This window comes from Balaenoptera physalus, assembly GCF_965194825.1.
Source record: "Balaenoptera physalus genome assembly, chromosome: 1".
Lineage (NCBI taxonomy): Eukaryota > Metazoa > Chordata > Mammalia > Artiodactyla > Balaenopteridae > Balaenoptera > Balaenoptera physalus.
Genome location: NC_138882.1, coordinates 78,170,191 through 78,197,011, shown reverse-complemented (window position 1 = coordinate 78,197,011; position 26,821 = coordinate 78,170,191). Strand labels below are relative to the sequence as shown.

The 26,821-nt window shown below is 46.8% G+C and overlaps 2 protein-coding genes and 1 pseudogene across 5 annotated transcripts; all 3 read left to right on the top strand.

Annotated features, from left to right (window-relative positions):
• The first annotated feature begins 8,010 nt into the window (after nt 1-8,010).
• Nucleotides 8,011-21,854, top strand: FCGR2A (Fc gamma receptor IIa). Of its 3 annotated transcripts, none has more exons than XM_082477974.1 (5): nt 8,011-9,442; nt 10,681-10,701; nt 12,297-12,554; nt 17,409-17,663; nt 18,877-21,854. In XM_082477974.1, exons 1-5 carry the CDS (start codon nt 9,187-9,189, stop codon nt 18,945-18,947), a joined length of 861 nt encoding a protein of 286 aa, XP_082334100.1. In that variant the 5' UTR covers nt 8,011-9,186; the 3' UTR covers nt 18,948-21,854. The 3 variants fall into 3 exon arrangements, with proteins under 3 accessions (XP_082334100.1, XP_082334098.1, XP_082334099.1); XM_082477972.1 differs by having other exon boundaries at nt 18,773-21,854; XM_082477973.1 differs by lacking the exon at nt 10,681-10,701 and having other exon boundaries at nt 18,773-21,854.
• LOC309638533 (polyhomeotic-like protein 1 pseudogene) lies at nt 12,770-16,051 on the top strand (annotated as a pseudogene). Its single transcript has 2 exons — nt 12,770-12,836; nt 13,488-16,051. The product of its transcript is annotated as a polyhomeotic-like protein 1 pseudogene (transcript).
• A 2,153-nt stretch (nt 21,855-24,007) lies between the features above and the next one.
• HSPA6 (heat shock protein family A (Hsp70) member 6) lies at nt 24,008-26,521 on the top strand. The gene is given in 5 exon segments (XM_082469939.1): nt 24,008-24,460; nt 24,464-24,553; nt 24,556-24,594; nt 24,597-25,471; nt 25,473-26,521. Coding segments are annotated over 5 exon segments (1,938 nt in total). The 5' UTR covers nt 24,008-24,241; the 3' UTR covers nt 26,188-26,521.
• Nucleotides 26,522-26,821: the final 300 nt, after the last annotated feature.

Here is a 26,821-nt window from a genome sequence, read left to right as displayed (position 1 = left end):
CCACGGAGCAACTAAGCCCATGTACCACAACTACTGAAGCCCATGTGCCTAGAGCCTGTGCTCTGCAACAAGAGAAGCCACCACAATGAGAAGTCTATGTACCACAACGAAGAGTAACTCCCGCTCTCCACAAATAGAGAAAACCCACGTGCAGTAACGAAGACCCAAAGCAGCCAAAAATTAAAAAAAATAAAAGATGAATTTGATTTTGGGAATTGGAATTGTAAAGATGGCAAAAGGTTTGAACATTTGACTAAATAGGGTCACAGATCACAGTGAAATAATAATTATCTATTTAACTAGAGTGACAGTAAAAGATTTTAAAGGCCAGGGACTTTCCTGGTGGTCCAGTGGTTAAGACTGCACGCTTCCACTGCAGGGGGTGCATGCACATTCAATCCCTGGTTGGGGAACTAAGATCCCGGATGCCACACGGTGCGGCCAAAAAAAAGATTTTAAATGCCAATGAAGGTTATAGTTCTGAGCAAATCTTTTAATATTGAGAAGACTGGGTTTTCTTAAGTAATTAAAGATCTGATAAAGACAACATGAAACACAGGAAATTATTCTGGTAAGACTCAAAATCTTTGCTTTCCAAGTAGTTTACCCAAAGTGTTAAAAAAGAAAAAACTTTCCCAATTTCTTATCAAGAGCAGACCAATAGTGCAATAAAAGTTCTTTTTTTTTAACAGATAGAAAATCAAATTTTAATTTTGTACCAGTTTACTTGTGATATTAACATTAAAAAAAACCTAAAATAAATCCATCCCAATCTTAGCCACACTTTCCAGCTTGACCACACTTAAAATTACTTTCCCAAGAATCCTTTTCCACAAACATTCTACAACTTTTTTACATCCATTCAAATTTTTTCCTAATTTTTTCTCTTTCTCACTCTGAAACAATCATTTTACTTTAGGACAAAATTACTCTTTTTTCCCTAACAAAAACACATCTCCATATCTTGCATAAAGATGTTTCCTTTATTATTTCTAGTAGTCTTAGTTTCATGTTTTTAATTATAATTCTTACCCTTAGAATCCCTTAATTCCTAGTGAAAACTAAAAAGTAAGCAATTGTGGACTGTCTGTTACACTAGCATTTTGTGGACTGGCAAATATACAAAAAACATTTCATAATTTTTAGAAGTATATTCCTCCTCATAGTAAAAGTTTTCAATGTGGCAAAAACCATGTTTACTAAGTGACCCAAATATCTTTAGTTCCTCTGTAAAAGGAAGCCAAAAGCAGATAAACCTATGTTCAGTAATTAATGTTTCAGTATTTTATCTAATTTGGAAATGATCTAGATATTCAATGAATATCCATCATTTAAGTTATCTTAGTATAACATTAAGGTTTTAAGTTACCAAAAAGATTTTGGAAACTATTTTTAAGTAGATGTATCATAAAACATAATTATTGTTGAAAACTTCATTTATAAACTTGTATCTTTTATCTATTTATTTGTTCTTAACAATTTCGTTTAAATTGCTAACCATCACCTTAAGTTATCTTCTTTGCTGACAAATTCTGTAACAGAGATAACATGAGCTTATTTGACTTTTAGTAAACCTAGGTAGAATAAAAGTGTTACTGAACCAAACGTGGGTCTGCTAGCTCAGGTGCAGTAATGCCAGTCTGATCTTGGAGAGGCAGCAGTGAGTGGTGGTGTGAAGTGAGAGCTTAATTCCCTGCCCAGGAATTGAACCTGGGTAGCCTGGATGAAAACCAGGAATCCTAGCCACCACACCCCCTGTCTCTTGCACCCAGTGAAAAATGCATTTCTCACGGAGGCAAAACTGTAAAAACAGGTACAAAGTTTATTATTAGAGACATAGCACAACAACAAGTGGGAGAGCACACAGAGAAACAGTTTGTTTAGTTATGATAGAAGCAAGGCAGAGATGCACACCTGGATAGAAAGGGTGTGGGCATCCTCCCTAATGAGGAAGAGTGCAGTAAAGAGGCAGTTAAGTCGTTTATATAGGGCAGTTCTTCCGGGTCTTTGTTTACCTCTGGCCAATTATCTGGTTTCTTTTTCCACACCTGCCCTGCCCTAGGACCCTCCCCAACATGCGTGTGCAACTTTTTTCCAAGATGGATTTCAGCCCAGAGTCCTGTGGAACAGCCTTAGCATCACATATTATGGGGTGGTGCCCCCTCCTTTTTGACCCCCAAGAAACCTTTCTGCGCATGTGCAATGTTTCCCTTGCCCCCAGGATAGGAAATGTATGACCTCTTGATCTTTTAACAGGGTTTAGTCCCACTCTGTCCCTGCCATAAAGATGTCCAATGTCCAGTTATTTACCCTGTTTCTGTTGCTGGTTTTTATATCAAGGTGCAGATCTCTAAATATAGACAGGAGCCATAAATATGTAGTCCTGGAGCTCGTCTGTCTCTTGCTTCAGGAAATATAAACAGGAGGCTGGTAATGAATGTCTGGCCTGGAGCCCATCTTCTTCTCACCCCAGGACGTGTGAACAGGAGGCCAGTTGTAAATGTCTAGCCTGGAGCCCATCTATCTCCTGCCTCAAATCTACTACTGACACCAGGTTGTGGCAAAGTGCAGCGTTTATTGCAGGGTGGCAAGCAAGGAGTTCAGGACAGCTAGTGCTCAAAAAGCCCACACTCCTCAACTGGTTTCAGCAAAGCATTTTTAAAGGCAAGGTGAGGGAGTAGAGTCGCAGGGTATGTGATCAGCTTGTGCACAATTCTCTAATTGGCGATGGTGAGGTAACAGGACAGTGTCACAGGGGTTAACATTATCAATCTTTAGATGCCAGTAGGTCTGGAAGCTACTGCTCATGATCATCAAGTAGCTAATTTCTTCCATTTGGTGGTGGTTTTGGCACCTGTAAAACAACTCAGGAAATGTGCATCAGATACTATTATCTAGGCACTTCAGGAAGGAGCTAAAAGCAGAGGATATGGGGGAGGGGTCTGTCCCAAGAAGGCCCCATAGGGTCCTGCTCAGTTACAAAAGTATTATATTTAATGCTGATACCTCTAAAGATGTGCCTGTTTTAATCAAACTGTTGCAGGAAGGGGGATCCCTTCCAGGGCCCGAGAGTGGGCTCTTATTTAACACTTGGAAATGAATTGTCTGAGGAGACACACATGCTGACAAAGCAGAAGACTATTGGAAAGGAGCGCCAGGGCAGAGAGCAGCAGTGTAAGGGAACCCAGGAGGACTGCTATGCCATGTGGCTCACAGTCTCGGGTTTTATGGTGATGGGATTAGTTTCTGGGTTGTCTCTGGCCAATCATTCTGAATCAGGGTCCTTCCTGGTGACACGTGCATAGCTCAGCCAAGATGGACTCCAGCAAGAAAGATTCTGGGAGGTTGGTAGGACATGTGGACTGGTGTCTCCTCTCTCCTTTTGACCTTTCCTGAATTCTTCCGGTTGGTGGTAGCTTGTTAGTTCCAAGTTCCTTACCAGGCCCTCCTGTTGTAAGATAACTCATGCAAGTGGTTACTATCAGGCCTGGCCAGGGCAGGCAGTTTTGGTCAGTGGTTCCCCTAACAACTTAGGAAATGTGCATCAAATACTGTTATCTAGGTACTTCAGAGAGGAGCTAAAGCAGAGGATATGGGGGTAGGGCCTGTCCCGGGAAAGGCTCCATTGGGTCCTGCTGGGTTATGATAATGCAAAACTCACTTTTAGTTTATAAAAACTCACCTTTTTAGTTTATAAAAAAGAACAATTGGATCCAAATAGTGTTTCTGACAGATGGAATAAGTTAAGGTTACCTGCTCAGATGGCATAACTTTTTACTAATATTTGTGATGACTCTGAAGATTTTTCATCTGCCTAGTTTCCAAATAGCTTTTCCTTTTTCTGATAAGAATTACCTCACTGACATTTGCATTTCAAAGCTATGGGCTAAATAAGAGTTCCTAGAGAAGACTGGGTAATACATTTACATCTCAAAGACCAAGGAAAGAAAGCAAGTTCCTCCAACAAGGAATTTTATTTTCTAAATCCAGAATTCTATAATACTTACAAGCTTTTGAGATGAATGGGAAGGTTTTGGAATTGGTAAACAGCGTGAGCGTGCTTTAAATTGTTTCTTGAGCTACATACAGTTCTTATAAGAACAGTTGTTTTTAATTCCTCAAAGAAATGCACTGCAACCTGAATACCTCAAAGGGCTGACCCACCAGATCAATGGAATATTTCCTGCCATATCAGTAAACAAAGGATGTCACAGTCATCAATGATTGCAGCCCTCCAATGTGAGCCAATGAGCCGATGAGCCCTGGGGAAACTCAGGGCTGAAAAGAATACCTGCCATCTAGCAGCCATCAGACTGCAGCCACTCCCTGTGGTGAGCCCCGAGAAAACTCAGGATGTAGAAACACAGGATACTGGCCCCAGATAGCTGAGGTGCATATCAAAGGAATGATTTCAGTGAGCCCAGACTCTTGCATCTTCCCATATGTAGAAAAGCACTAACTTCCTTAACTTGAGATATCTGGTTTTCTTTCATTAACAATAATCTTTTGACGTTCCAACTACCTGCTCTCTGTTGCAGAACTCCTATATATCCTGGCTCCTCCCCTCGCCTCCTCAGAGCAGTTTCTCAGAGCTATCTGAAACGCTGTCTCCCAGTCTGCAGTCCTCATTCTGCCCCCAATAAAACTTAACTCGCAGCTCTCATATTGTGCAGTTTTTTTTAAGTCAGTCAACACACCCCTCCAACTGCATTATCTTCAATTTGCTTCTTTATATCAGGAGAAAATCTTCAACTTAATAGAACTTAAAAGAAAATGTCAGTAAATCAACTATACTTCAATAAAAATAAATAAAAATATATTAAAAAAGATGGAGTTGCTCAACTTTAAAAAAAAAGTATCCTATGTTCTATATATATAGCTGTTTCTCTTTGGAACGTTTTTCTTCCCCCTGGGTACATAGTGTTATTTAGCTTAGGGGAGAAGGCCTTAAAAAATAGGATGTAAACATAATAGCTCTCCCAAGATCCAGAGCCACTCACAAAAGTCGCCAAGACAAAGACTTAGGTAATTCTCCTGAGAGCTGGCAACAGTCAGTAGGACCACAGCTATAAATGGGATGCACCCTTGTTTTGTGCTAGTCTCAGCCTATCAACAACCAGTGTTGTGGTTGGACCAGCTCTTGGGGTTCTTATAATGATTGCAAGATGCCCTTCAGCAATAACCATCAGGAAACTGAAAAAGACAGAGGCTCATTACTTATAACACCTGGAAATTACACAGCACACCTGGGGCCACACAGCAAGGTCATGGGGAGACAGAGTGCACGTGGGCCTGGGGTTCTGCTTTTATTGGGGCTGAGGGTGGGTCCTAGGGTTTTGGGGGCTCACTCTTTATTGGTGAATTTAAAACATAAGAGCAGGAATTTAAAGGACAGGATGGAAAAAAACAAAAACCATGTAGACCAATTGGTCAGTTATTTAAATCTACCAAAATCTCTAAAACAAAGGAGCCTCAGTAAGTGGAAGTGGCCTGGCTCTTTATCTACTTGTGTGGTTGGTACTGTGTTTAGCTGAGATAGCCTTCTTTGAAAGGGCTACCCCTTGAAATGGATGCCTTGGCAATCAAAGCTTAAGTCAGCCACTTGTATTGCAAAAAAGAAGAAAACTGTCAGGGCTTACACTTCAAACCCATATTTCTGCCTGGCCATATTTTGGGGGCCCCAACCTGATGGTTGCCAAGTCAAGTTCTCAACACAAAATGAGACAAACAGAAGAAAATAGCTGTCCCTGGGAGAGAAGAATTGACAACCAATAGGCACCCCAAAACCAAAATCAAAAAAGCCTGAATTTGGAAAAGAAAGGACAACATGAAATTTAATTTTCCTCTCTTGACCAGGCACTACAGAGATCTGGGAGACCTGACTGTGGTAAGAACTCTCATCCTTCACCAGCTTCTGCCAGTTTTTCCAGGATCCCTTCTGGAGGCTCTGGAGCATGAGGTATTTAGAGTGTAGCTCTGGTATCTCTCAGAATTTAACAAGGGTTTCCATTAATCTTAGTTTTAGTGTCCCCTTGGCTGTTTAAGGGAATAATTGGTAGCAGTTTACCAGAGACGCCCTCAGAGTCTCACCAACCCTGAGAGGGGCCATTTGGTGACCTTCCTTTGAGGGTAGATACGGGGTATCTGTAAGGCCACTAACTTGGCAGACTTTTGTTTACAGTTCTATAGTCTCTTCAGAGTGGAAAGGCAATTCAGATAGAGGATTAGCAGAGTGTGGGTACTCAGGTAAAGGAGGACAGAGGGGAGTAGTAGGAGTCACATCAGGCTTGTAGTCTTTTGTTTTAGGTACCTCTTGTGTCTTTACTTTTACGTTCCCCTTTTGCAATGAATCTTTCAATGAAGCTCTCTGGGACTCTTGAAGCCTTTTGGAGGCATACCAATTAAAATAGGTATCCCATTCTGTTTGTTTGATTTGAGGACTCTTACTTTCAAGTGCACTCTTAAATGAGCCATCTTGTCTAACTGGAAGATTCCCTATAATGGCCGTTGTCATTCTAGGTTGTCTTAGTAAGATGTTGCCATTTTTGTAGATATCTATAGCTTCTCGGAACGCATTTATCAGACATAAAATAAGCAGGTGTGCCAGAAGGTGGCAAGCTTAATTCTTTGATATTTGAGGGTCCCACTTCTGTAGCTAAGCCTTGGATCCCTTAGAGCCAAATTAATGCTTAATAGGGATGTGCCACCAGGTTGGGGATTATGTGGTGTTTTCTTTTGTTTGTTTTTTTGTTTATTTTTTTTAGCTGTGTTGGGTCTTCGTTGCAGCGTGCGGGCTTTCTCTAGTTGCAGAGAGCGGGGGCTCCTCTTCGTTGTGGTGCATGGGCTTCTCATTGTGGTGGCTTCTCTTGTTGCGGAACACAGGCTCTAGGCGCATGGCCTTCAGTAGTTGTGGCTTGAGGGCTTAGTTGCTCCACAGCATGTGGGGTCTTTCCGGCCAGGGCTCAAACCCGTGTCCCCTGCATTGGCAGGCAGATTCTTAACCACTGCATCACCAGGGAAGTCCCGGGGAATGTGGTGTTTAAGAGTGTACCTTGGGGACTTCCCTGTTGGTCCGGTGATTAAGAATCTGCCTTCCAATGCAGGGGACTTGGGTTCGATCCCTGGTCGGGGAACTAAGAGCCCACGTGCCATGGGGAAACTAAGCCCACATACTCCAACTACTGAGCCCGTGCACTCTGGAGCCCCCTCACCACAGCTACAAAGAAGTCTGCGTGCCGCAATGAAGAGCCTGGTCACTGCAACGAAAGATCCTGTGTGCCACAACTAAGACACGACGCAGCCAACAAATTAATTAATTAATTAAAAACAAAAAGTGTACCTTGTTACATGGAAATTTTCATGAGGTTGGCATGTGACCTACTGTTGATCTAAACAATTCCTTGACCAACTTATCCTACCCCAGGAGTCTGAGAGAGTGAGGTGGTGAGCTCTCTGACAGCATTTAAGTGTTTGATCTGTGGCCACCAATTTTGCTGCTTTGGTTTTCAAGATTCCCATAGTAGTAGATCTTTATTCCTTTAACGAGAATATCTCTTTATAGTGGCAGATGCTGTAATGTCTTTCAATAGTTTGACGTGCCTACATAGATTTTGATGTGCTTTTGGTCAAAATAGTCCAAATTTATTGTCTTAATTCAATTTCCCAAGTCCCCCAGCAGTGTATGCTGTGGATTTACCTCAAGCTTTGTGAGTCTCCTAATGGCTGCCATCATGCATTTTTTTGCTTCAGGGGCACCTATTATTTTCCCTCGTTTAAATAATTCACCCTAGTTCAACCAGACTTACTGTTTCTGACAGCTTGAGCACTGTTCCTGAGATCTGTCAGTACCTCCTGAAGGTGTTTACACTGTAGCTGAGATCGGGCATAAACTCAAATGTTGTGGCCTACTAGATCTCACCATGAAATATCTGAAGTCTCTCACACTCCAAATTTCCACCTAAAAGGATTAGAACAAACAAACTTGAACTCCAAATGGCTGTTTGGAGTGGCTGTTTTCACATCACACCTCATTGACAATACAGGCTATACCTTGGAGAGATTGCAGGTTCGCTTCCAGACCACTGCAATAAAGCCAATATTGCAATAAAACGAGTCACACAAATGTTTTGGTTTCCCAGCACGTATGAAAAGCTATGCTTACACTATACCACAGTCTATGAAGTGTGCAACAGCACCATGTCTATAAAACAATATACACACCTTAATTTACGATGATCTTATTGCTGAAAATACCAAAACAATTTAAATAGTAACATCAAAGATCACTGATCACAGATCACTATAACAGATACAATAATAATGAAAAAGTTCAAAATATTATGAGAATTACCAATGTGTCACTTTGTGACACAGAGACACAGTGAGCCAAAAGCAGTTGGGAAAAATGGTACCAATAGACTTACTCAACAAGGGTTGCCACAAACCTTCAATTTGTAAAAAATGCAATATCTGCAAAGCGCCGTTAAGTTAGCACAATAAAATAAGATATGCCTGACCTGTCCAATGACAAAACTAAAACAATTTAGTTACAAGATTGATATCCTTTATTCAAGGGAAAACAAGCCATGGATTGAGGTAGTACAGTTCCTCATAAGCAGTGGAGAACTCTTCCCAAGGGATTTGGGCAAGACCAAGTTTTATAGAGCTTTAGCAGAGGCAATGTGGAGACAGGGCATGACTGGCTAGGAGGTTGGGAATTTCCTTATAAGACTAACAGGTCCTGATTTCTAGAGTAAAGTAAGCTAAGTAAAGCTGAGTTGGAGGATTGTGATTGGTGTATGTTACATCCCTGGACAGGTTTTTCCTGTTAAGTGCAGGCTGACTTAGGTTTGGATTTGTGATGTGGTCTGGTCCACTGGGGTGGCTCCAATGTGTGGGTCCCATTATATAAATTAACCTTTAAAGTGTTGATGTCAGCTCACTGAAGTCTTTTCAGTGGTTAAAGAAATTTTTTCACCTAAAAATCAGATAAGGGCTAGAGGAAGATTGGGGGTGGGAGGTGGGGTAGAATGGGGCCAATAGAAAAGCCTTGGCCAAAGGAGTGGGGCTGTTGAGGTTTCTGAAGACCACAAAGTGTAAGAACAGGTTTTACAATGTCATTTTCTTGAATATTACAGCTTGCTTCCTGAGAGAGCTTTTGGGAGAGAGGCCCCAGCAAAGGGGCCAATGACAAAAACAACACTTCTTTTCACTTCCTCTTTTGGACTCCAGAATTTGTCTGTTCTCTGGGGTGGAATCTGTCAAGCCTCGAGAGAAGTCTGTGTCTGCCGTGCTGGGCTGTCAGAGCCAACCTGCTCTCTCCAGGAGGTGATGGGGATGCCCTCATTCCTAGCCCTCCCTGCTGCCAGGAGTGACCGAGCTGACTGCACATCCTGCCATCCTTTGGGCCACATGCTACTGTGGACGGCTCTGCTATTCCTGGGTGAGGCAGGGTCCCAGGAGGGACGGTGGAGCAGGGACAGAGGCAGGCATGCTTTTCTAACTCAGCTGCTGCCACCTCGGTTGGGGCTGAGCTTTGGGCAAGGATGAGGGCTGGCGCGGGAAGCACGTCAGGAAAGTCAGGAGGGTGAAGGCAGGCTGATGAAAATCAGATTCTGACAACCTTCCTGGCCTTGGCAAATTATGAAATTAGCAGAGTTTTTTTTTTTAATTAATTTTTGGCTGAGTTGGATCTTTCTTGCTGCACGCGGGCTTTCTCTAGTTGTGGAGAGCGGGGGCTACTCTTCGTTGTGGTACATAGGCTTCTCATTGCAGTGGCTTCTCTTGTTGCAGAGCATGGGCTCTAGGCGCGCGGGCTCAGTAGTTGTGGCGTACGGGCTTAGTTGTTCCGCGGCATGTGGGATCTTCCCGGATCAGGGCTCGAAATCGTGTCCCCTGCATTGGCAAGTGGATCCTTAACCACTGCGCCACCAGGGAAGCCCGGAAGAATTCATTTTTTTAAAGTCTTTTGCCCAATTTCACTGGGCACCGAGGTCCCTGGTGCTCTGCCACCCCCCAGAGCAGAGCCAGCTGTGAAAAAAGTCTAGTGACCTAGACTTGAAGGACTAATGAGTGGCCAAGGTGTTTACCTTCCTTAGAAATTTGTGTTTCACTGGGACCATATCTTAGGCGGGAGGGCTAATGCTGTCTTAGGCAAATAGGAGGTGGGGGGAACACATTGTGGTTGGGGGCAGTGGCTGTTCTCTGTGCCCCTGAAACCACTTCAGGCAGCAGAAGCGTATTCTCTTTATGTGAAAGGAGATTCCCCTGGGAAAAAGCACAGGAGGGTCTGGGTTATCCAGGGAAAGGGGATCAGAGAATACATAAGCCAGGCAATTCTAGAATCAGTTGTGGGACCAGAGGAATCATGCATGCCTCCTTGCACTGCAGACAGAAGTGAAGAAAAGACCAAGCGCAGCAGAGCAAATTGACTGAAGTGTCAGAATGGCAATTTAGTCTTTCTGAATATGGAGACAGTAAATTTATAGAGATACCAACCTGGCCCCTCTGTCGTAATTTCGTTAACACACAGCTGAACAAGTAAAGACATGGAAACCCAGTTGAACATAATGCAGACAGAGACCGTCAAGAGAGTTAAGGGGATTTGCAAGGAGGTGATTATTTATAATGATGAATCATCATATCTAAACACCAGGCTGATCTTTGCTTTCTCTTTTACAGCTCCTGTTGTTGGGAAACCTGGTAACTGCTCACCACATCCTCTCCCTCCCCCAGCTACCCTCTGTCTCTGCTCCCTGCACCCTGTCTGGAGGTGCTCTGGGTGCACCAGCAACCCAGGACCGAGGTAGAGCCAGGAAAGAGTAATTGCTCCCACAAGATGCCCTGCCCCACCCCCTGCTGTGTCCTCCCCTTTCCTTCCTCCCAGGGAAGCCGGGGATGGACAGCCATGGGGCACAGGTGCCTCAGCCCTTATGCTTCTGTTATGGTGAGGCCTCACAGATTCTGTCACAGAATATAACTGTCCTCTGTCTCAGTCGCCTTCCTCTTTCCAAACTAAATCACAAGCCCAGGCCGTTTTAGTTTCAGTTGCATACAAAATCACATGATCTGCTTATGTTATCCCCATAACATATCTGACACGTTAGTTAATTTGCTCTGCTGCTGTTGTATTTTCCTCACTTTATGTCTGCATTGATAAATCTTTTACTTTGCATGTATCTGAAGGCTTCAGGGCCTGTTCCCTTGGACACAAATAGGAGATACCACCGGTTGCAGCTTGGTGGGATGAACACTGCTGGGCACTGCTTTCTCTGCACCACTAACCTCTCCACCTCCCAGGACTGGTAGTGGGGTGGGGCTCTACCTGGGCCAATGAACGCAGGGCTCCCTAGACTGGCCTGCCAGCCTTTCTCCTCTTTCTTTTTCTTCTGAGGCCACAGAGACTCCTCTGTGCTTGGGTGTCAGGACAGGTCTATTCTAAAGGATAAAGAATGGGGACTTCCCTGGTGGTCCAGTGGTAAAGAATCTGCCTTACAATGCAGGGGACTCAGGTTCGATCCCTGGTCAGGGAACTAAGCCCGTGCCTCAACTAGAGCCCACGGGCCACAAACTACAGAGCCCACGTGCCCTGGAGCCTGCGCGTTGCAACTAGAGAAAAAAAGACCCACACACCAAAACTAGAAAGAAGCCCGTGCACCACAAGGAAAGATCCTGCACCACAATGAAGATCCCTCATGCCGCAACTAAGACCCGACACAGCCAAAAATAAATAAATAAATACAACTTTTTTGTTGTTCTGACTTCTTCCATTTTTTTAATGTATTTATTTCTTTTTATTTAGAAATAAATACATCTTAAAAAAAAAAAGAATGGAAGAAGTCAGAACAGAAACGTGATGCCTGACTCTCAGCCTGGCACCTCCACCAGATGTCCCCATTTGTCTTCTTCCAGCTGTGGAGAGAGTTTATCCACTAGTGTCCAAATGCCTCAGCTTACAGGGGAGGAAAGTGATTCCCCAAACGATGTATGTGTAGTGTGTGTGTGTGTGTGTGTGTGTGTGTGTGTGTGTGTGTTTGCTTGCCCCCTCTCCCATTCCCCTACCTCTCGTCCTCTCCCCTGAGTAGGAGCCAAGCTCCCTGAGAGAACCTGGGTTCCTGGGGGCCCCTGTGTGGGCTGCATGAGTTGCAGGAATTGCCTTTAGTTGCAGAACAGTTCTGCGTTGGGTTCCTCTCTTGATGTCTCCAGCATGGCCACAGTTTTCCATCATCTGCGATTTGGGGTCTGCTTAGGCCCTTGGGGTCCCTTTCCTCACGCTGCCTTCTCTCTCTGCCCCTCAGCAGGTCTCCCGAAGGCTGTGGTGAACATTCAGCCTGCGTGGATCAATGTGCTCAAGGAGGATGACGTGACGCTGATGTGTCAGGGGACCAACTTGTATGAAGGCAACCTCACCCAGTGGTTCCATAATGGGAGCTCCATCCAGAGCCAGAACCAGCCCAGCTATAGCTTTAAGGCCAGCAGCAATGACAGCGGAGACTACAGGTGTCAGAGAGAGCAGACCAGCCTCAGCGACCCTGTGCATCTGGATGTGATTTCCGGTCAGTGGAGGAAGGCCTGGGAGAGTCTGGGAGATCAAGGATAGAAGGAATCTGCTTATATGGGAGAGGTTTTTCAGAAAGGGGAATTGCCTGCTTACTGGGAAGCATGGCTGTGAGTTGTTTGAAGGGGCTTTTGTCCACTCATTTCCCTTTTCACGCACCCCATTGCTTAGTATGTGTGGTGAGGTGGAAGTTCCTAAGAGATTTCTCAGAATATGTTGGGCTCTTTTGTCTCGGTGCTGATTGAGCAAGAAGGTGACAAGGCCACTGACAGGCAGCTGGGTATGAGAGAAGCAGAAGGAAATCCCTAATTCACAGAAATCCTTCCATTTTTATGGCAGAGTCGAATGCACAGACAGACCACAACTGAATCCTAACCCTGGAAATTACTAGCCATGTAAACATGATGATTTCATTTACCTTTGAGCTTCAGTTTCCTCATCTGCTCAGTGGAGATACTACTGCCTCCCCCATCAGGTTCCAGTGAGAATCAGCATTTCCCTGGCCCCCTGCTCTCTGTGCAACTTGAGGTGAAAGTTGTGTCTTAACCACCTTTTATATCCAGCCCCAGGCACAGGACAGGGCTTAATAAATGTTTGCTGAACCGATCAATGATCCTCCAAAGCTCCTGGCAAGAAATACGTTCTCCATAGAGAAAAGCTGCAGTGTGATTATGATGAATATTGTCATTGCTATTCTTCACTTAGTCCCCTTCCCTCACCCAATTCTCAAATTCTCCTCAAAGGTATCTAGGCCCGGTGGGCCTGCAGCTCCAGGCCTGCAATCTCTACTCTCTGTGCTCAGCAGGAAAAGACAGTCCTGGAAGGAAGCCCCAGAGGCCTGGCAGGGCCTCAACCTCAGTGCTCCTGCCTCTCTAGGAAGGGGTGGAGGTGAGGGATCCCTCCCCCGAGACTGAGCAGGTGCGTTGACAAGGAGCCCTGGCCCATGAGGTGGACGCCGCCCTGAAGGACCTAGGTGACGAGCTAGATGTGAAGGCCTGGAGCCAGAGCGCCAGCCGTGGGGACCCTGGGCCACTGTCATGGAGACTCGAGTCAACAGAACGCCGACTGCACCGAGGGGAGTCCCCACTCAGGTGGTGGCGCTCGTTCCCAGACAGCTCAGGGCCACGGTCTGAACAGCAGGCAGAGCAGGCACTGCAGGGGCAGCTCCGTGGGCCTCAGTATCTCCACCAGTTCGTGTCCAGCAGCAGCTCAGCAGGCCCAGCTGCACAGCCTGGCTGCCATCTAGTGGCCGCAACTGCTGCTAGTCAGCAGGCCAGCTCCCCCAGACACCAGCACGACGCAGCAGCTGAGCGCCACCCCGGCCTCAGTCAATCTGGCCACTGCATCAGCCTCCCAGCTCAGCAGCCAATCCCAGAGTGAGCTCTCCCAGTGTTACCACTGTGACCCAATCTGTGCTACTGGGGAACGCCACCTCCTCCCCCTCAACCTGTCCCGGGCCCAGATGCATCTAAGACCACAGCTGGGAAACCTATTCCAGGTAAACCAGACCTTGGCCCAGAATGTGCCTCTAGCTTCTCAACGCATCCTGATGCCTATTAGGACAGTGGCAGTCGTCCAGCAGGAGGGGCTGTCTGCTCAGGCTGCTGGAGTCCACGTAGATGCAGTTCAGGTAAAGAACTTGGCACTGAGGGACAACAGGCTCAGCCCGAAGCTCCACCCAGAACGCTATTCCCCTGTTTCTCTAGCCTCCCCTAGGCCTCTAGCCAGGCCCTAGCTGTGGCTCAGGCTCCCTCTAGGGCCTCAGGCCAGTTCTTTAGCCTTAGTGCAGCTGGTGGGGGCAGTGGGAATAGCATTCTAAGGTACATGGGTCCAGGCGGAAGTGGCCACCCACCTTGGCCTTTGGGTCAGTGACCCTCCTCAGGAATAGGTGGTGCTTGGAGCTATCCCAGGAAAGGCACAGCAGTGGTGGAGCCCTTGCCTGCATCCCAAACAGTGACTGATCCAGGGCAGCTAGTGCAGTGGCCAAGAAGACAGAAGCAGGTGGGAGTGGTCAGCAAGACAGGACAGCTGCACCTGCTCCCAGCCAGACTCTCATTAGCTCAGTCACCACACATAGATCCAGCCCCATTCACTGATTTAGCAACAGCAACAGATCCAGCTCTTGGAGAAACAGGTGGTGATGAGGCAGCAGATTGTTATCTACCACTGGCAACAGCTCCAGCACCGTCAGCCCAGGTACCCCTCCCCACAGCTACACCTCTCCAGCTGGTCCAGCAGCAGCCAAAAGTCTCACTGCCCCTGAGCCACCACAGTCCAGGTCCCTGTTGTCTTCTGCATGCAGTCCGTGCACCTGCCGGGCAAACCCAGACGTTGGCTGCCAAATGCAAAGAGGAGGGCGATGATGTGTTCACATTGGGTTCCGTGCTCCTGCCAGGGCTTCTCCAGTAGCAGAGAGCCCCAAGGCCACGGAGGAGGAGAGCAGGCTTGGAGAAGAAGCTGAACTAGTGACCAGTGGGAATGCTAATTCACCAAGCAGTGAATTAGCAGCCGTGGCCCCTGCCCATCAGCACCTCCTCCTACACTAGCCATGGGGTCCAGATAAATGGTGACTCAAACAAACCTCCACAAGCCATTGTGAAGCCCCAGATGCTCACCCACGTGATCGAGGGCTTTGGTATCCAGGACGGAGCAGAACCTGTCCCAGTGTGTTGTTCTCCATTACTGAAAAGCCACTACAGACTGGCCTCCCGACAGGGCTGAATGAGAATCAGTCAGGTGGCCCCTGGGGAGGGGACAGCCCATCTGCTGAGGAGTCAAGAAGACAAATCTCCTGAAGTTCCAGCACTGTGGGAAGTACATTCCTGGAGAACAGTTTTGTGACTCCACGAGTTTCTGCTCCATGACTTGTACTAAAAGGTAGAGTGTGAACTGTAGCTGCCAGTTCTGGTTGAAGAGGAGAAACATGAAAGAGTTTCAGGAAGCCCACTATGCTTGTGTTCACCAGTGCGGACCCAGCTGCAGCTCCTCTGCCATCACCCATGCTAAGATCCAGGGCAAGTGCCACAGGGGTCAAGAGGACTCTAGCTGGGGTTCAGAGAATTCCAGTCATGGTACAGGACTCTCTCCAATGTCCCTGGGCCTTTATCGGTGAGAGCTGGACATGGGGAATGTGACCCAGGGAACCTCCATACAGCTGTGCCTACACCAGGATTCATGGCATCAACCCTGTGTTCCTGTCCAGTAATCTTAGCCACTGGAGTGCAGAGGAGGTATATGAGTTTATTGCTTCTCTACTAGGCTTCCAGGAGATTGCAGAGGAGTTTTGTTCCCAGGAGATGGATGGAAGGGCCCTTTTTTGACTTAAAGAACACCTTGTGAGTGCCGTGAACATGAAGCTGGGCCCTGCCCTCAAGATCTGCACCAAGAAATTGTCCTCGAGGAGACCTAAGGTGGCCCTCTTGCACAAAGCAGCCTAAGGCTGGCACTTCCACTGTCCAGGTTACAACCTGGTACCAGTAGAGACTTTGCCGAGAAGAAAGTGCTATTCTAATGATGTGCACCTTCAGTAGAGGGGATTACCCAGACAGGGAGGAGAAGTGCAAGAATTGGTTGCTGGTGCTACATGGAAGCAGCTTTGACATTTTCTCTGGGTTCTACTTCATTTAAAAAAATCTTCACAATTCTCAGCATTCCCACCTACCCCAATCCAACCGTTATAAAAGAGGCAGTCTAGGGAACCAGGACTGCTCACCTAATCCTGGAGTGGAATGTCTAGCCAGGGCCTGAGTTCCTCAAGAGGAGGAATACACAGGATGGTATGGGAGGAAATGGGTGGAACGCAGAGGGTGCCTCCCCAGTGGGAGAGGTGGGGTTTTCTAGCTTGTGTGACCCAAGTCACAAGATCTGGTGCTCCCCACCTTCCCTCTGGATTGTCCCACTGTAGCCGTGGCCCAGAGTTTTCTCTTCATTGTCACTCCCTCCCTCAGTATTGAACATTTTCACCTGCATTTGTGGCAGGCTCAGCAGCCAGTGTAGAGACTTTTTTGGCATCATTCCGATCTGCTGAAGGGGCTAAGCGTGGTTGACTAGCACACGTGTGGCTGTTGTCATTTCTTTCTCATGTCCCGGCTCCCTTCCAACGTATCTATTGTTTTCTACCCTTTCTTTCCAATTCCAACTCTACTCTGTTTTATAGCTTTAGGAAAAAGGAGTGCGTGGGCTGAGGTCAGATTATAAGTACCCACCTTAGCCTCTATTCCCTATACGACAAAGAAATTAAATATCTCTTTCCTCAGTAAAAGGATGAAAATCGGAGGAAAAGAGTACACAGCAGGCTAATGGCCCACCCATGTCACTGCTGCCTTTAGACAAAGTCCCCGCTGAAGTGAAATTCCACATTTACTAACATGCACCAAATAAGCTAATATTTGTTAGATGTCCGTGACTTTCCCCAAAGACACTTGACTCTGTTGTGTCCCCCTCACATGTTGTCTCCTATGTCAGACTGGATCCTTCCCTCCCTCCCTCCCTCAGGGAAGGGAGTGTACTATTGGGTCTCCTGTATCCTTCCTGCAGAGGCCTGTTGGGCAGGACAGGAAAGGGAAGACAAGCATATCCTGAGCACCTCCTATGTGCCAGGAACTACTGTAGATAGCTAATGGGATTATTGTGACTATTTTCACATACGAGGAAACGGAGGCCCAGAAGACTTAAATTATTCGCCCAAGATCACAGAGCTCATACGTGATGGAGCCAGAATTACAGACCAGGGGTGTCTGATTCCAAACTTAAGCTCTTCCCTCCACACACAGTGGCCCACCAGTAAGGATGGTCTGGGTCTCGGATTTGAGTCAAGACCGCCTGAGTCCTGTGGTCCCTTTGTGTCTTTCAGACTGGCTCCTGCTCCAGACCCCTAGCCTCGTGTTCCAGGAAGGGGAGCCCATCGTGCTGAGGTGCCACAGCTGGAAAAACAGCCCTCTGAATAAGGTCGTATTCTTCCAGAATGGAAAATCCAAGACGTTTTCCTATCTGCGTTCCAACTTCTCTATCCCACAAGCAAACCTCAGTCACAGTGGCGAGTACCACTGCACGGGATTTATCGGGCGGGCACTGTTCTCATCACAGCCTGTGACCATCACTGTCCAAGGTGGGAACCAATGCTGTTCAAGGAGCTTTATACCTTGGAAAGATAGGTAGTGAGAGGATTCCTGATCTTTTTTTGTACTTCAGAACCTTTGTTCTCACGAGTATGCCTGTTTGACATCAACGGGAAAGTCCTAGCTTGACCTAATTGCTGTGTGAATTTGCAGCTCTGTTCCAGTCCATTTCTCAGGGATTATAGAAATGGGTGTCATTCATTTGGAGTTTTAACTCTTAGGGGACAGAAGCCACCTTTTCATCCTCCATATCCATCCACCAGACATTGCCGCTCTCCCTCTTTTCCACCTTATTCAAACCACTTTATCATATGTCCCTCTAGGTGTCTAATGCTTGCTTGTGTCTCCCTACTGAACCTCTCAGCGTAGGATCAAATCTTAGCTCAAAGCGGCCACGTTGGCACGAGAATCTCTCTCTACGTACAAAGAAAGAGGCTTCTGCCTGTTCTTGAGAAATTGTACATTGTGGAATCCATATCATACCCTTTCAGAGAGCATCACAAGCTATTTATGCCAGACTAATGTTGGTTAGTGAATACCCAGTCCTGGGCTCAGAGGAGGTGGTGAGTGAAGATCTGTTGATGTGGTCTGTGGATTCCCTAGTTCAATGTTTCCCAAAGGCTGTTCCCCAATCACATAACTCCTTGAGAGGCCTTTCAGAACGAAGGGTTCTGTGATCAAATTAATGCAGAACACACTACATACTCTGTTCCTCTCCTTTTATATTCATAATTCATATTAAAGGCTTCAAGAAGTCCTGTCTTAAACGGAACTTTTAAACTAAGTTTCATAAGGCATTTGCTAAACCCAAGTAACCACAAAACATTTTTCCTTTATAACTTCTATTAATGTCCTGCAGAACAGATGTGCCTGAGGTCATCCTTTGGGAAATGCTGAGCCAGTGCTTTCTTTGGAAAGGCAGAGAGATGAAGGATAGATCCTCTGAAGCCTTCCGGGGTTAGCTGTCTGCTCTGGGCCTTCGCCTAAGCCTTTGGCTTCGGTGACTTCACAAAGGCTCCTCACTGGGGACCTGAACGTTTATTCCAAATTTCTGTCTTAACAGCTGTCATTTTTCCCATCCCTCTGCCTCTCCTATTAGGTCCGGCAATTCTATTCATCGTTCCACCTTGGTATCAAATCACTTTCTGCCTGGTGATGGGGTTCCTTTTTGCAGTGGATACAGAGCTGTATTTTTCTGTGCAGAGAGACCTTCAAAGCTCAGTGGGAGACTGGAAGAACTGCAAAGTCAGATGGAGCCAAGGCCCTCAGGATAAATGACCCCTCATCCCACGGTGTAACAGCAGTGGCAGGAGACTCTCTTCAGGCCATAACTTTCCTCTTCCCCTGGCCCCACCTTGACAGCAACGTGGGCTCAGGAGCTTCCAGGGAAAGAAAAGGCCTGTGATCTCCAGAGCTAAAGTCCTAATAGGCCCTACCATCACTGATTTCCCTAAGGCCAAGGCACAGTCACAGCCCACCCAGCTCTACAAGGACTCAGAGCAAATGTGTTTTCACAGATCCTTGACAGAGGTTCCTCAAATATATGAAACCTCAGGAAATCCTGCTTCTCCTTTCAAAAGAAATCCAACAATCTGAACACTTCTCAGTACTCTACTACTAGCATCTTGGTCCATGCCACCATCCTCTCACTTGAATTACTGCAGCAGCCTCCTGACTGCTCTCCCTGCACCCACCCATGACACCCGACAGTCCATTCTCACCATAACAGCCAATGTGTGTTGTATCTGTCACTTCTTTTCTTGAAGCCATGCAATCGCTACCCTCTTGCATTTAAAGTAATAGCTAAAGCCTTTGTAATGTTCTACAAGGCACTACATGATCTTGCTCCTCAGTGCCTCTCTAACCTCATCTACTGCTCTCCTTTGCTTCCTTGAACTCTTCAGTTATACTTCTGCTACAGGTTTATATGTTATTTACCGTTTCTGAAACGTTCATTCTTACAGATATCTACATCATGCTTCATCATTGTCTTTACTCAAATACCACCTTATCAGTGAGGTCTCCTTGATCATTCGGTATAACCCCACTCCTCCACCATCTCCTAATCCCGCTCTCCTGCTTTATTTTCCCCATTGTACTCATCACCAACTGGAGTACCATATGTTCACTTGTTTAATTGTTTACTGCTGTATTTTTTCCCTATTGTATGTATCACCAACTGACTACCCCCTCTCCCATTAGAATATGCTCCAGGAGAGCAGGGCCTTTGTCTGTTTTGTTCACTACCATATACTTAGAGTCAAGGTCAATGTCTGGCACTTGATAAAGCACTCAATACCTATTTGTGGAATGGGTAAATTCTTTAGCGTTTGAAATTAGAGACTTTTTTTAGGTACATCTACTCCATCTTCCCAGAAGCAGAGGTCCAATTCAATACTATTGAACACCCTATTAGATACTACCCAATATATACCACTAGTACATGCATTTCAGCTTTGAATATATTTGCCTAAACTCAGTATTATTTACTTTCACCCATCACATCTTTTAAAGTAGTATATCAGTTGGACCTACTTCCCTTTAATTGAATTGACTTCCTAATCCTGTAGCGTAGCATTGTGAAAAGCATACTGAAAAGAGAGCCAAACAACCTGGATTTGTGTTTCATTTCTACATTTGCTAGCTGGTTTGTCTTGAAGAATTCATTTAACTACTTTATGAGTTAGATTCTTCTTCTGTAGAATGGTAATATCTGTATCTCCCTCCCCAGGGATATCGTGTGAGGTTAAAGTGTAACAACATATATGAAAGCATAATGTCTTTGGAACATAATCGGTGTTTAATAAATGCTCATGGAATCTGATGTCTTTGGAGCACACTATTTGGCTGGCACTTTCTCCTTAAATAGATAAGATTGCTTTTACTATAGTAACTGAAAAAAAAAGTAAGAAGGTCTAAGTTGGAGTGGGGGTGGCCTAGAAGGTAGAACTGAGTGAGTTACATTTTTGTGGCTAGTCACATCAGAAAAAAAAAAATGGGGATAATCCCATTTGACCAGCTGTAGCCAGTATATTAAGCTCAGGTGCTGTAAAAATACAATCTCAGTGACATAAAACATCAAAGGTTTATTTCTCATTCATTTTCTGCTTCCAGTCTTCCTGGAAGACTCCCCGGGAAGCTGTCTTTCATGGGATGGCTCAGGTTTATACTTCCATTTCAACACCAGCTACCACACATTGCCAAGGAAGACAAAGAGAACAGTGGCAATTAGGATGGTAATTAAATGCCCTCTGCCCAGAAGTAACATATCACACATACTTAAATTTCATTGATCAAAACAAGTCATATGACTTGATCTCAAGAGGCATGGAATTGCAATCCCTTTCTGAGGCTAAAAGGAGGAGAATCATAAACATTGGTGAGCATCATCAATGTCTATCACACTAACATTCCTTACTGTACCACTCTAAGGGGTAAAAATGAATAAAGTATATATGGCACTATCTGATAGACATAGCAGATCACTCCTCTTTTTCTTATTAACGGAAGCAGGATTTATTTGGGTATAGAGCAGGTACATAGTTTAGGGGAAACAGGAATCCTCTTTTGCTCCTGGATGAAATCAGAGATTTTTAAAGCTAGAAAGTGTCAGAAATGATGAAATTCAATCTTGTCATCTTAAAATTGAGAAAGGTATAGCCCAGATGGTTGAAATGACTTGTTCAAGGATGTACAGATAGTTGGTATCACAGGTCTTTATATATAGTTTTGGATCACACTATACATTTTGTTCTACAGCTTGCTTTTTGTGCTCAGTTTTGGGTCAAGAGCATCCCTCCACAATGACCTTTTAAGTCATCACTTGAATGTCTCTTCTACTTTTTTTAAAAAATAAATTTATTTATTTTTGTCCGCATTGGGTCTTCGTTGTGGCGTGTGGGTTTCTTACCGCAGTGGCTTCTCTTGTTGCAGAGATCAGGCTGTAGGCGCATAGGCTTCAGTAATTATGGCACACGGGTTTAGGATCGAACCCGCGTTCCCTGCATTTACAGGCAGATTCTCAACCACTGCGCCACCCAGGAAGTCCCTATTCTATTTCTAAAGACACTCAATCTAAGTTACTAAACATAAGTGGATATGTTTAAGTGTATGTATAACATTTGCATTGCATAATAAGCTTCTCTATTATGAATTAAAAAATAAAGTGAATGACATTGGAAGCATGCCTGTGTGATGCTGTGTCTAGGTACAGAGGTGCTTGCTTTAGGGCTACACCTGGAACTCTTGGGGGTAGATGTGCAGGTGGGGTTTTGAGGCTGCTGAGCGCTGGGAGAGAAGGTCAGAGTAGCTTGGACAAAGCAGTCCCTGAACAGTCCAGGGCACAGACCCCAGGCCAGGCCACCTTTTCCTTTCTGAAGTGAGCACCCTTTTCTTGCAGGCCCTTGCCTAAAATGTCCTAACTTTTACACACAGGCCTGGGCAGCCTAAATACTGAAAGTGAATGAATTTAAAGCTGACAGCTTCTCTCCCTCCTGGGTTATAAAACAGGTTCCTTCCTTTTGAGGATGATTTGGTTTTCCACCATGGAAGTCACCCATTGCATACGTCTTCAAACATTCCCTTTTTTCCAGTGCAGAAGTGGGACTGACAGCTGCATCCTGACTCCCTCCTCCCTCTTCAAAGGCCCTGAAGCATTCCAGAGGGTTCTGAGCCATCTGAGCAGAAAAGACCCACTTACAGAGCGAAGGTTTTTCATTCCTCTTTCTAAAAATGAGGAGTTGCCTTTGAATCGGGTGAATAATAATATATTATGTAATAGTTGAAGCTACTAGAGTTTAACATTAGAATGTATCATGTTCCCCTGGGTACTGTGCTCTTAGTATAGCGGTGACTATCCCTGTCTGTCATGCAGGAAATCAGAGTTCCTTCCCCCATGGGGAGATTATAGAGAACATTTGCTTCTCTTTCCTCCATTTCCATCCTCACGTCTTCAAAAAGTCTCCTTCTGTTGGCTTTTTGGGAGTCCACGCCAAATAGAAACACCAAAAAATTCAAATGGGATATTCTGGATTAAGGAAAGTGAGACATGGCAAAGACTCACTTTGCAAGGCCATAGCACTGAGGGGAACAAATGTGGCTTCACTGACCAGTGAACTCATCTCCTCCCCTGGCCTTCAGGGCATAGGATGGACTGCAGCCTCCAGGAATTTACTCCCCACCTGTGTCCTGGGCTCCGGCTGGGAACCCATCCAGGCCTCAGAGAAAAATGCACACTGTGCCTTTCCAACCGGCCCCTTGGGACGATGCTCCTTGGAGACACTGGCCCAGGGAGGAGGTTCAACCACAGGAGGGATATATTCACCACAGTTCATCCAGCCACATGCTCCTTCCTCCTGTGCTGTGTTCTCTCCAGGGCTGGGTGGAGAAGTCATGCCTGGGTCCCCAAGCAACAACACCAGGTTCCAGCTCCTCCCAGGAATGCGACTTGGTAAAGGAGGAAAAACCAAACGAACCCAGCCTTCAACTAACTGGTTTTGTTTATTTCAGTGTCACAAATCCTAGAATAGAAAAAGTCTTAACATATACACACTACTATATGTAAAATAGATAACTAATAAGGACCTAGGTAACTCTTCTCAGTACTCTGTAAATGACCTATATGGGAAAAGAATCTTAAAAAAGACTGGATATATGTATAAGTGATTCACTTTGCTGTAGAGCGGAAACTAATATAACATTTTAAATCAACTGTATTCCAATAAAAATTTTTTTCAATTAGAATAGCCTAGAAGAAAATAACACAGTGCATTGGCCGGGAATCGAACCCGGGCCTCCCGCGTGGCAGGCGAGAATTCTACCACTGAACCACCAATGCCCCTGCCGTTATCTGGTTCTAGAGCGCCATCTCTTAAAGTCATCTCTGGCCCTAGTTTCATTCCAGAACAAAAATCGGGCCACCCCTCTTAGCCACAATTTCGAAAACACTGCCTTTAGGTTTCAAAACAACAACAACAACAACATAATACTTAAGACTTAAGAAAAAACCTACTATTTAAACCCCTGCCTCGAGGCCATGGCTCTATTCGCATGGTGACATGCTTTCGGCTTTTCTCGAGCCGCTGGACTCTGAACAGCCCTCTTCAACCACCCAGAGGAAAAACTGTTTTCTTGAGAAGTTTTTGCTTTACCTGAATTCTGCCCCAACCGCTCGCCCTTAGAACAAGCCGGGAGAAGCTGGAACTTTCTCTGCAGCTCTGAGTCAGACGCAGCTGGGGCCGCCCCTCCTTGCACGGCCCGATCCGCCCGACCCTTCCCCCGGAGTCAGCCCGGCGCCTCCTGGGCTGAGTCAGCCGGAGCGGGGGGCCGGGCGGCTCTGGGCTCGCCGCGAAAGCGCTGGAAGGTTCGCGTCGGCGGGGGCGGGGGGACGGCGGGTCTCCGGCAACCGGATAAAAAGCTCGTGGAAGCGGAGCCGAGCAGATCCGAGCTGGGCAGGCAGGAGAGTCGCACCACTGAGCGCACCTCCACGGCTGAGCCGCTCGAAGTTCCGCAGACTCCTGCATTTGAATCGGTATCACACTCGTCCCCAGAAGCGCGAGAAGCCACAGCCATGTCCGCTGCAAGGGAAGTGGCCATCGGCATCGACCTGGGCACCACATACTCATGCGTGGGCATGTTCCAGCAAGGCCGGGTGGAGATCCTCGCCAACGACCAGGGCAACCGCACCAGCCCCAGCTACATGGCCTTCACTGACACCGAGCGTCGGGTGGGCGATGCGGCCAAGAACCAGGCGGATCTGAACCCACACAACACCATGTTCCACGCCAAGTGACTGATCGGGCGCAAGTTCGCAGACCCCACTGTGCAGTCGGACATGAAGCACTGGCCCTTCCAGGTGGTGAGCGAGGGCGGCAAGCCCAAGGTGTGCGCGTGTCCTACCGCGGGGAAGACAAGGCGTTCTACACCCCGAGGAGATCTCGTCCATGGTGCTGAGCAAGATGGAGACAGCGGAGGCGTACCTGGGCCAGCCCCTGAGGCACGCTGTAATCACGGTGCCCGCCTACTTCAACGACTCCCAGCGTCAGGCCACCAAGGACGCGGGTGCCATCGCGGGGCTCAACATGCTGAGGCTCATCAACGAGCCCACGGCGGCTGCCATGGCCTATGGCCTGGACCGGCGGGGCGCCGGAGAGCGCAACGCGCTCATTTTCGACTTGGGTGGGGGCACCTTCCACTTGTCGGCCCTCACTATCGACGCCGGTGTCTTTGAGGTGAAGGCCACGGCTGGAGACACTCATCTGGGTGGAGAGGACTTCGACAACCGGCTGGCGAACCACTTCGTGGAGGAGTTCCGGCGGAAGCACTGGAAGGACTTGAGCAGGAACAAGCGGGCCCTGCGCAGGCTCTGCACAGCCTATGAGCGCTCCAAGCGCACCCTGTCCTCCAGCACCCAGGCCGCTCTGGAGATCGATTCCCTGTTTGAGGGCGTAGACTTCTACACTTCCATCACTCGAGCCCGCTTTGAAGAACTGTGCTCGGACCTCTTCTGCAGCACCCTGGAGCCGGTGGAGAAGGCCCTAAGGGGTGCCAAGCTGGACAAGGCCCAGATCCATGACATTGTCCTAGTGGGTGGCTCTACCCGCATCCCCAAGGTACAAAAATTCCTGCAGGACCTCTTCAATGGCAGGGAGCTGAACAAGAGCATCAACCCGGATGAGGCTGTGGCTTATGGGGTTGCTGTGCAGGCAACAGTGTTGATGGAGGACAAGTGTGAGAAGGTGCAGGATCTCCTGCTGCTGGATGTGGCTCCCCTGTCCCTGGGGCTGGAGACAGCTGGGGGGGGGGGGTGATGACTACCTGATCCAGAGGAATGCCACCATCCCGACCAAGCGGACCCAGACTTTCACTACCTATTCAGACAACCAGCCTGGGGTCCTGATCCAGGTGTATGAGGGTGATAGGGCCATGACTAGGGACAACAACCGGCTGGGATGCTTTGAGCTCAGTGGCATCCCTCCTGCCCCACGTGGAGTCCCCCAGATCGAGGTGACTTTTGACATGGATGCCGGTGGCATCCTGAGTGTGACAGCCACTGACAGGAGCACAGGCAACGCTAACAAGATCACCATCACCGATGACAAGGGCCAGCTGAGCAAGGAGGAAGTGGAGAAGATGGTGTGCGAGGCTGAACAGGACAAGGATGTTCAGGATGAGGATGAGGCCCAGAGGGACAGGGTGGCTGCCAAAAACTCTCTGGAGGCCTGTGTCTTCCATGTGAAGAGCTCTTTGCAAGAGGAGAGACTTAGAGACAAGATTCCTGAAGAGGACAGGCGCAAAGTACAAGACATGTGTCAGGAAGTCCTTGCTTGGCTGGAGCACAGCCAGTTGGCAGAGAAAGAGGAATCTGAGCATCAGAAGAGGGAGCTGGAGCATGTCTGTCGCCCCATCTTCTCCAGGCTCTACGGGGGGCCTGGTGTCCCTGGCGGTAGCAGTTGTGGAGCTCAAGCACGACAGGGAGCCCCCAGTACTGGCCCTGTCATTGAGGAAGTCGATTAAATGGCCCCTCCTGGCAAGGCAGCTGTGACTGGAAGGGCTGGGCTTGTGGACTTTCTAGACTGTCTACTATGATCCTGCCTATCTTGAGGGGTGGGAGTGGAGGAGAATCTTGCCCCCAAACAGGGAGTTTTTTTGGTCCGTATGTTTTATAACTGAGGTATTTGCCAGTTGACTTTTAAAAAATCTTCTCCTACTTCAAACAAGCAGAAGTAATCATTATGAACATTTGTGTGGCACTTTATCACTGCTTTTATCTACATTTAATGTATTTTGTTACTTGCATGTATGGATTTTGTTATGTAAAATAAGAGAGCTAAATAAACTTTTAAAGTTTCTTCTTAGTTTTAATTCTATCCAATTAAGTAGATGAAGGGGCAGGGCTATCAGAAGCAGAAAATGTTGGGGTGGGTGCTGAAGGAGGGATGGGAAGAAAATTCATGAGGCTGTGTGCATGATTTCTGTAAGGGAAAACAAGATAAGAGGAAGAGTTTGAGGCAGGCACATTGAGATAGCATTGAAATGAGGTCAGACAGGAGAGAATTGTGACACTGTGTTAAAAGAAGGAGGGAGGTGGAGCTGGAAAAGCAGAGAATGAAGAGAAACTTAAGCCCTAGCAAGACCCTAAAATAAAAAT

Bases quoted from the DNA above. Each gene is read 5' to 3' on its own strand.
- FCGR2A (XM_082477972.1), top strand. From the start codon at position 9,187: ATGACAAAAACAACACTTCTTTTCACTTCCTCTTTTGGACTCCAGAAT. The intron at 12,555-17,408 runs GTCAGTGGAGGA...TGTGTCTTTCAG, and splicing joins GCATCTGGATGTGATTTCCG to ACTGGCTCCTGCTCCAGACC. The intron at 17,664-18,772 runs GTGGGAACCAAT...CTCTCCTATTAG, and splicing joins TGTGACCATCACTGTCCAAG to GTCCGGCAATTCTATTCATC.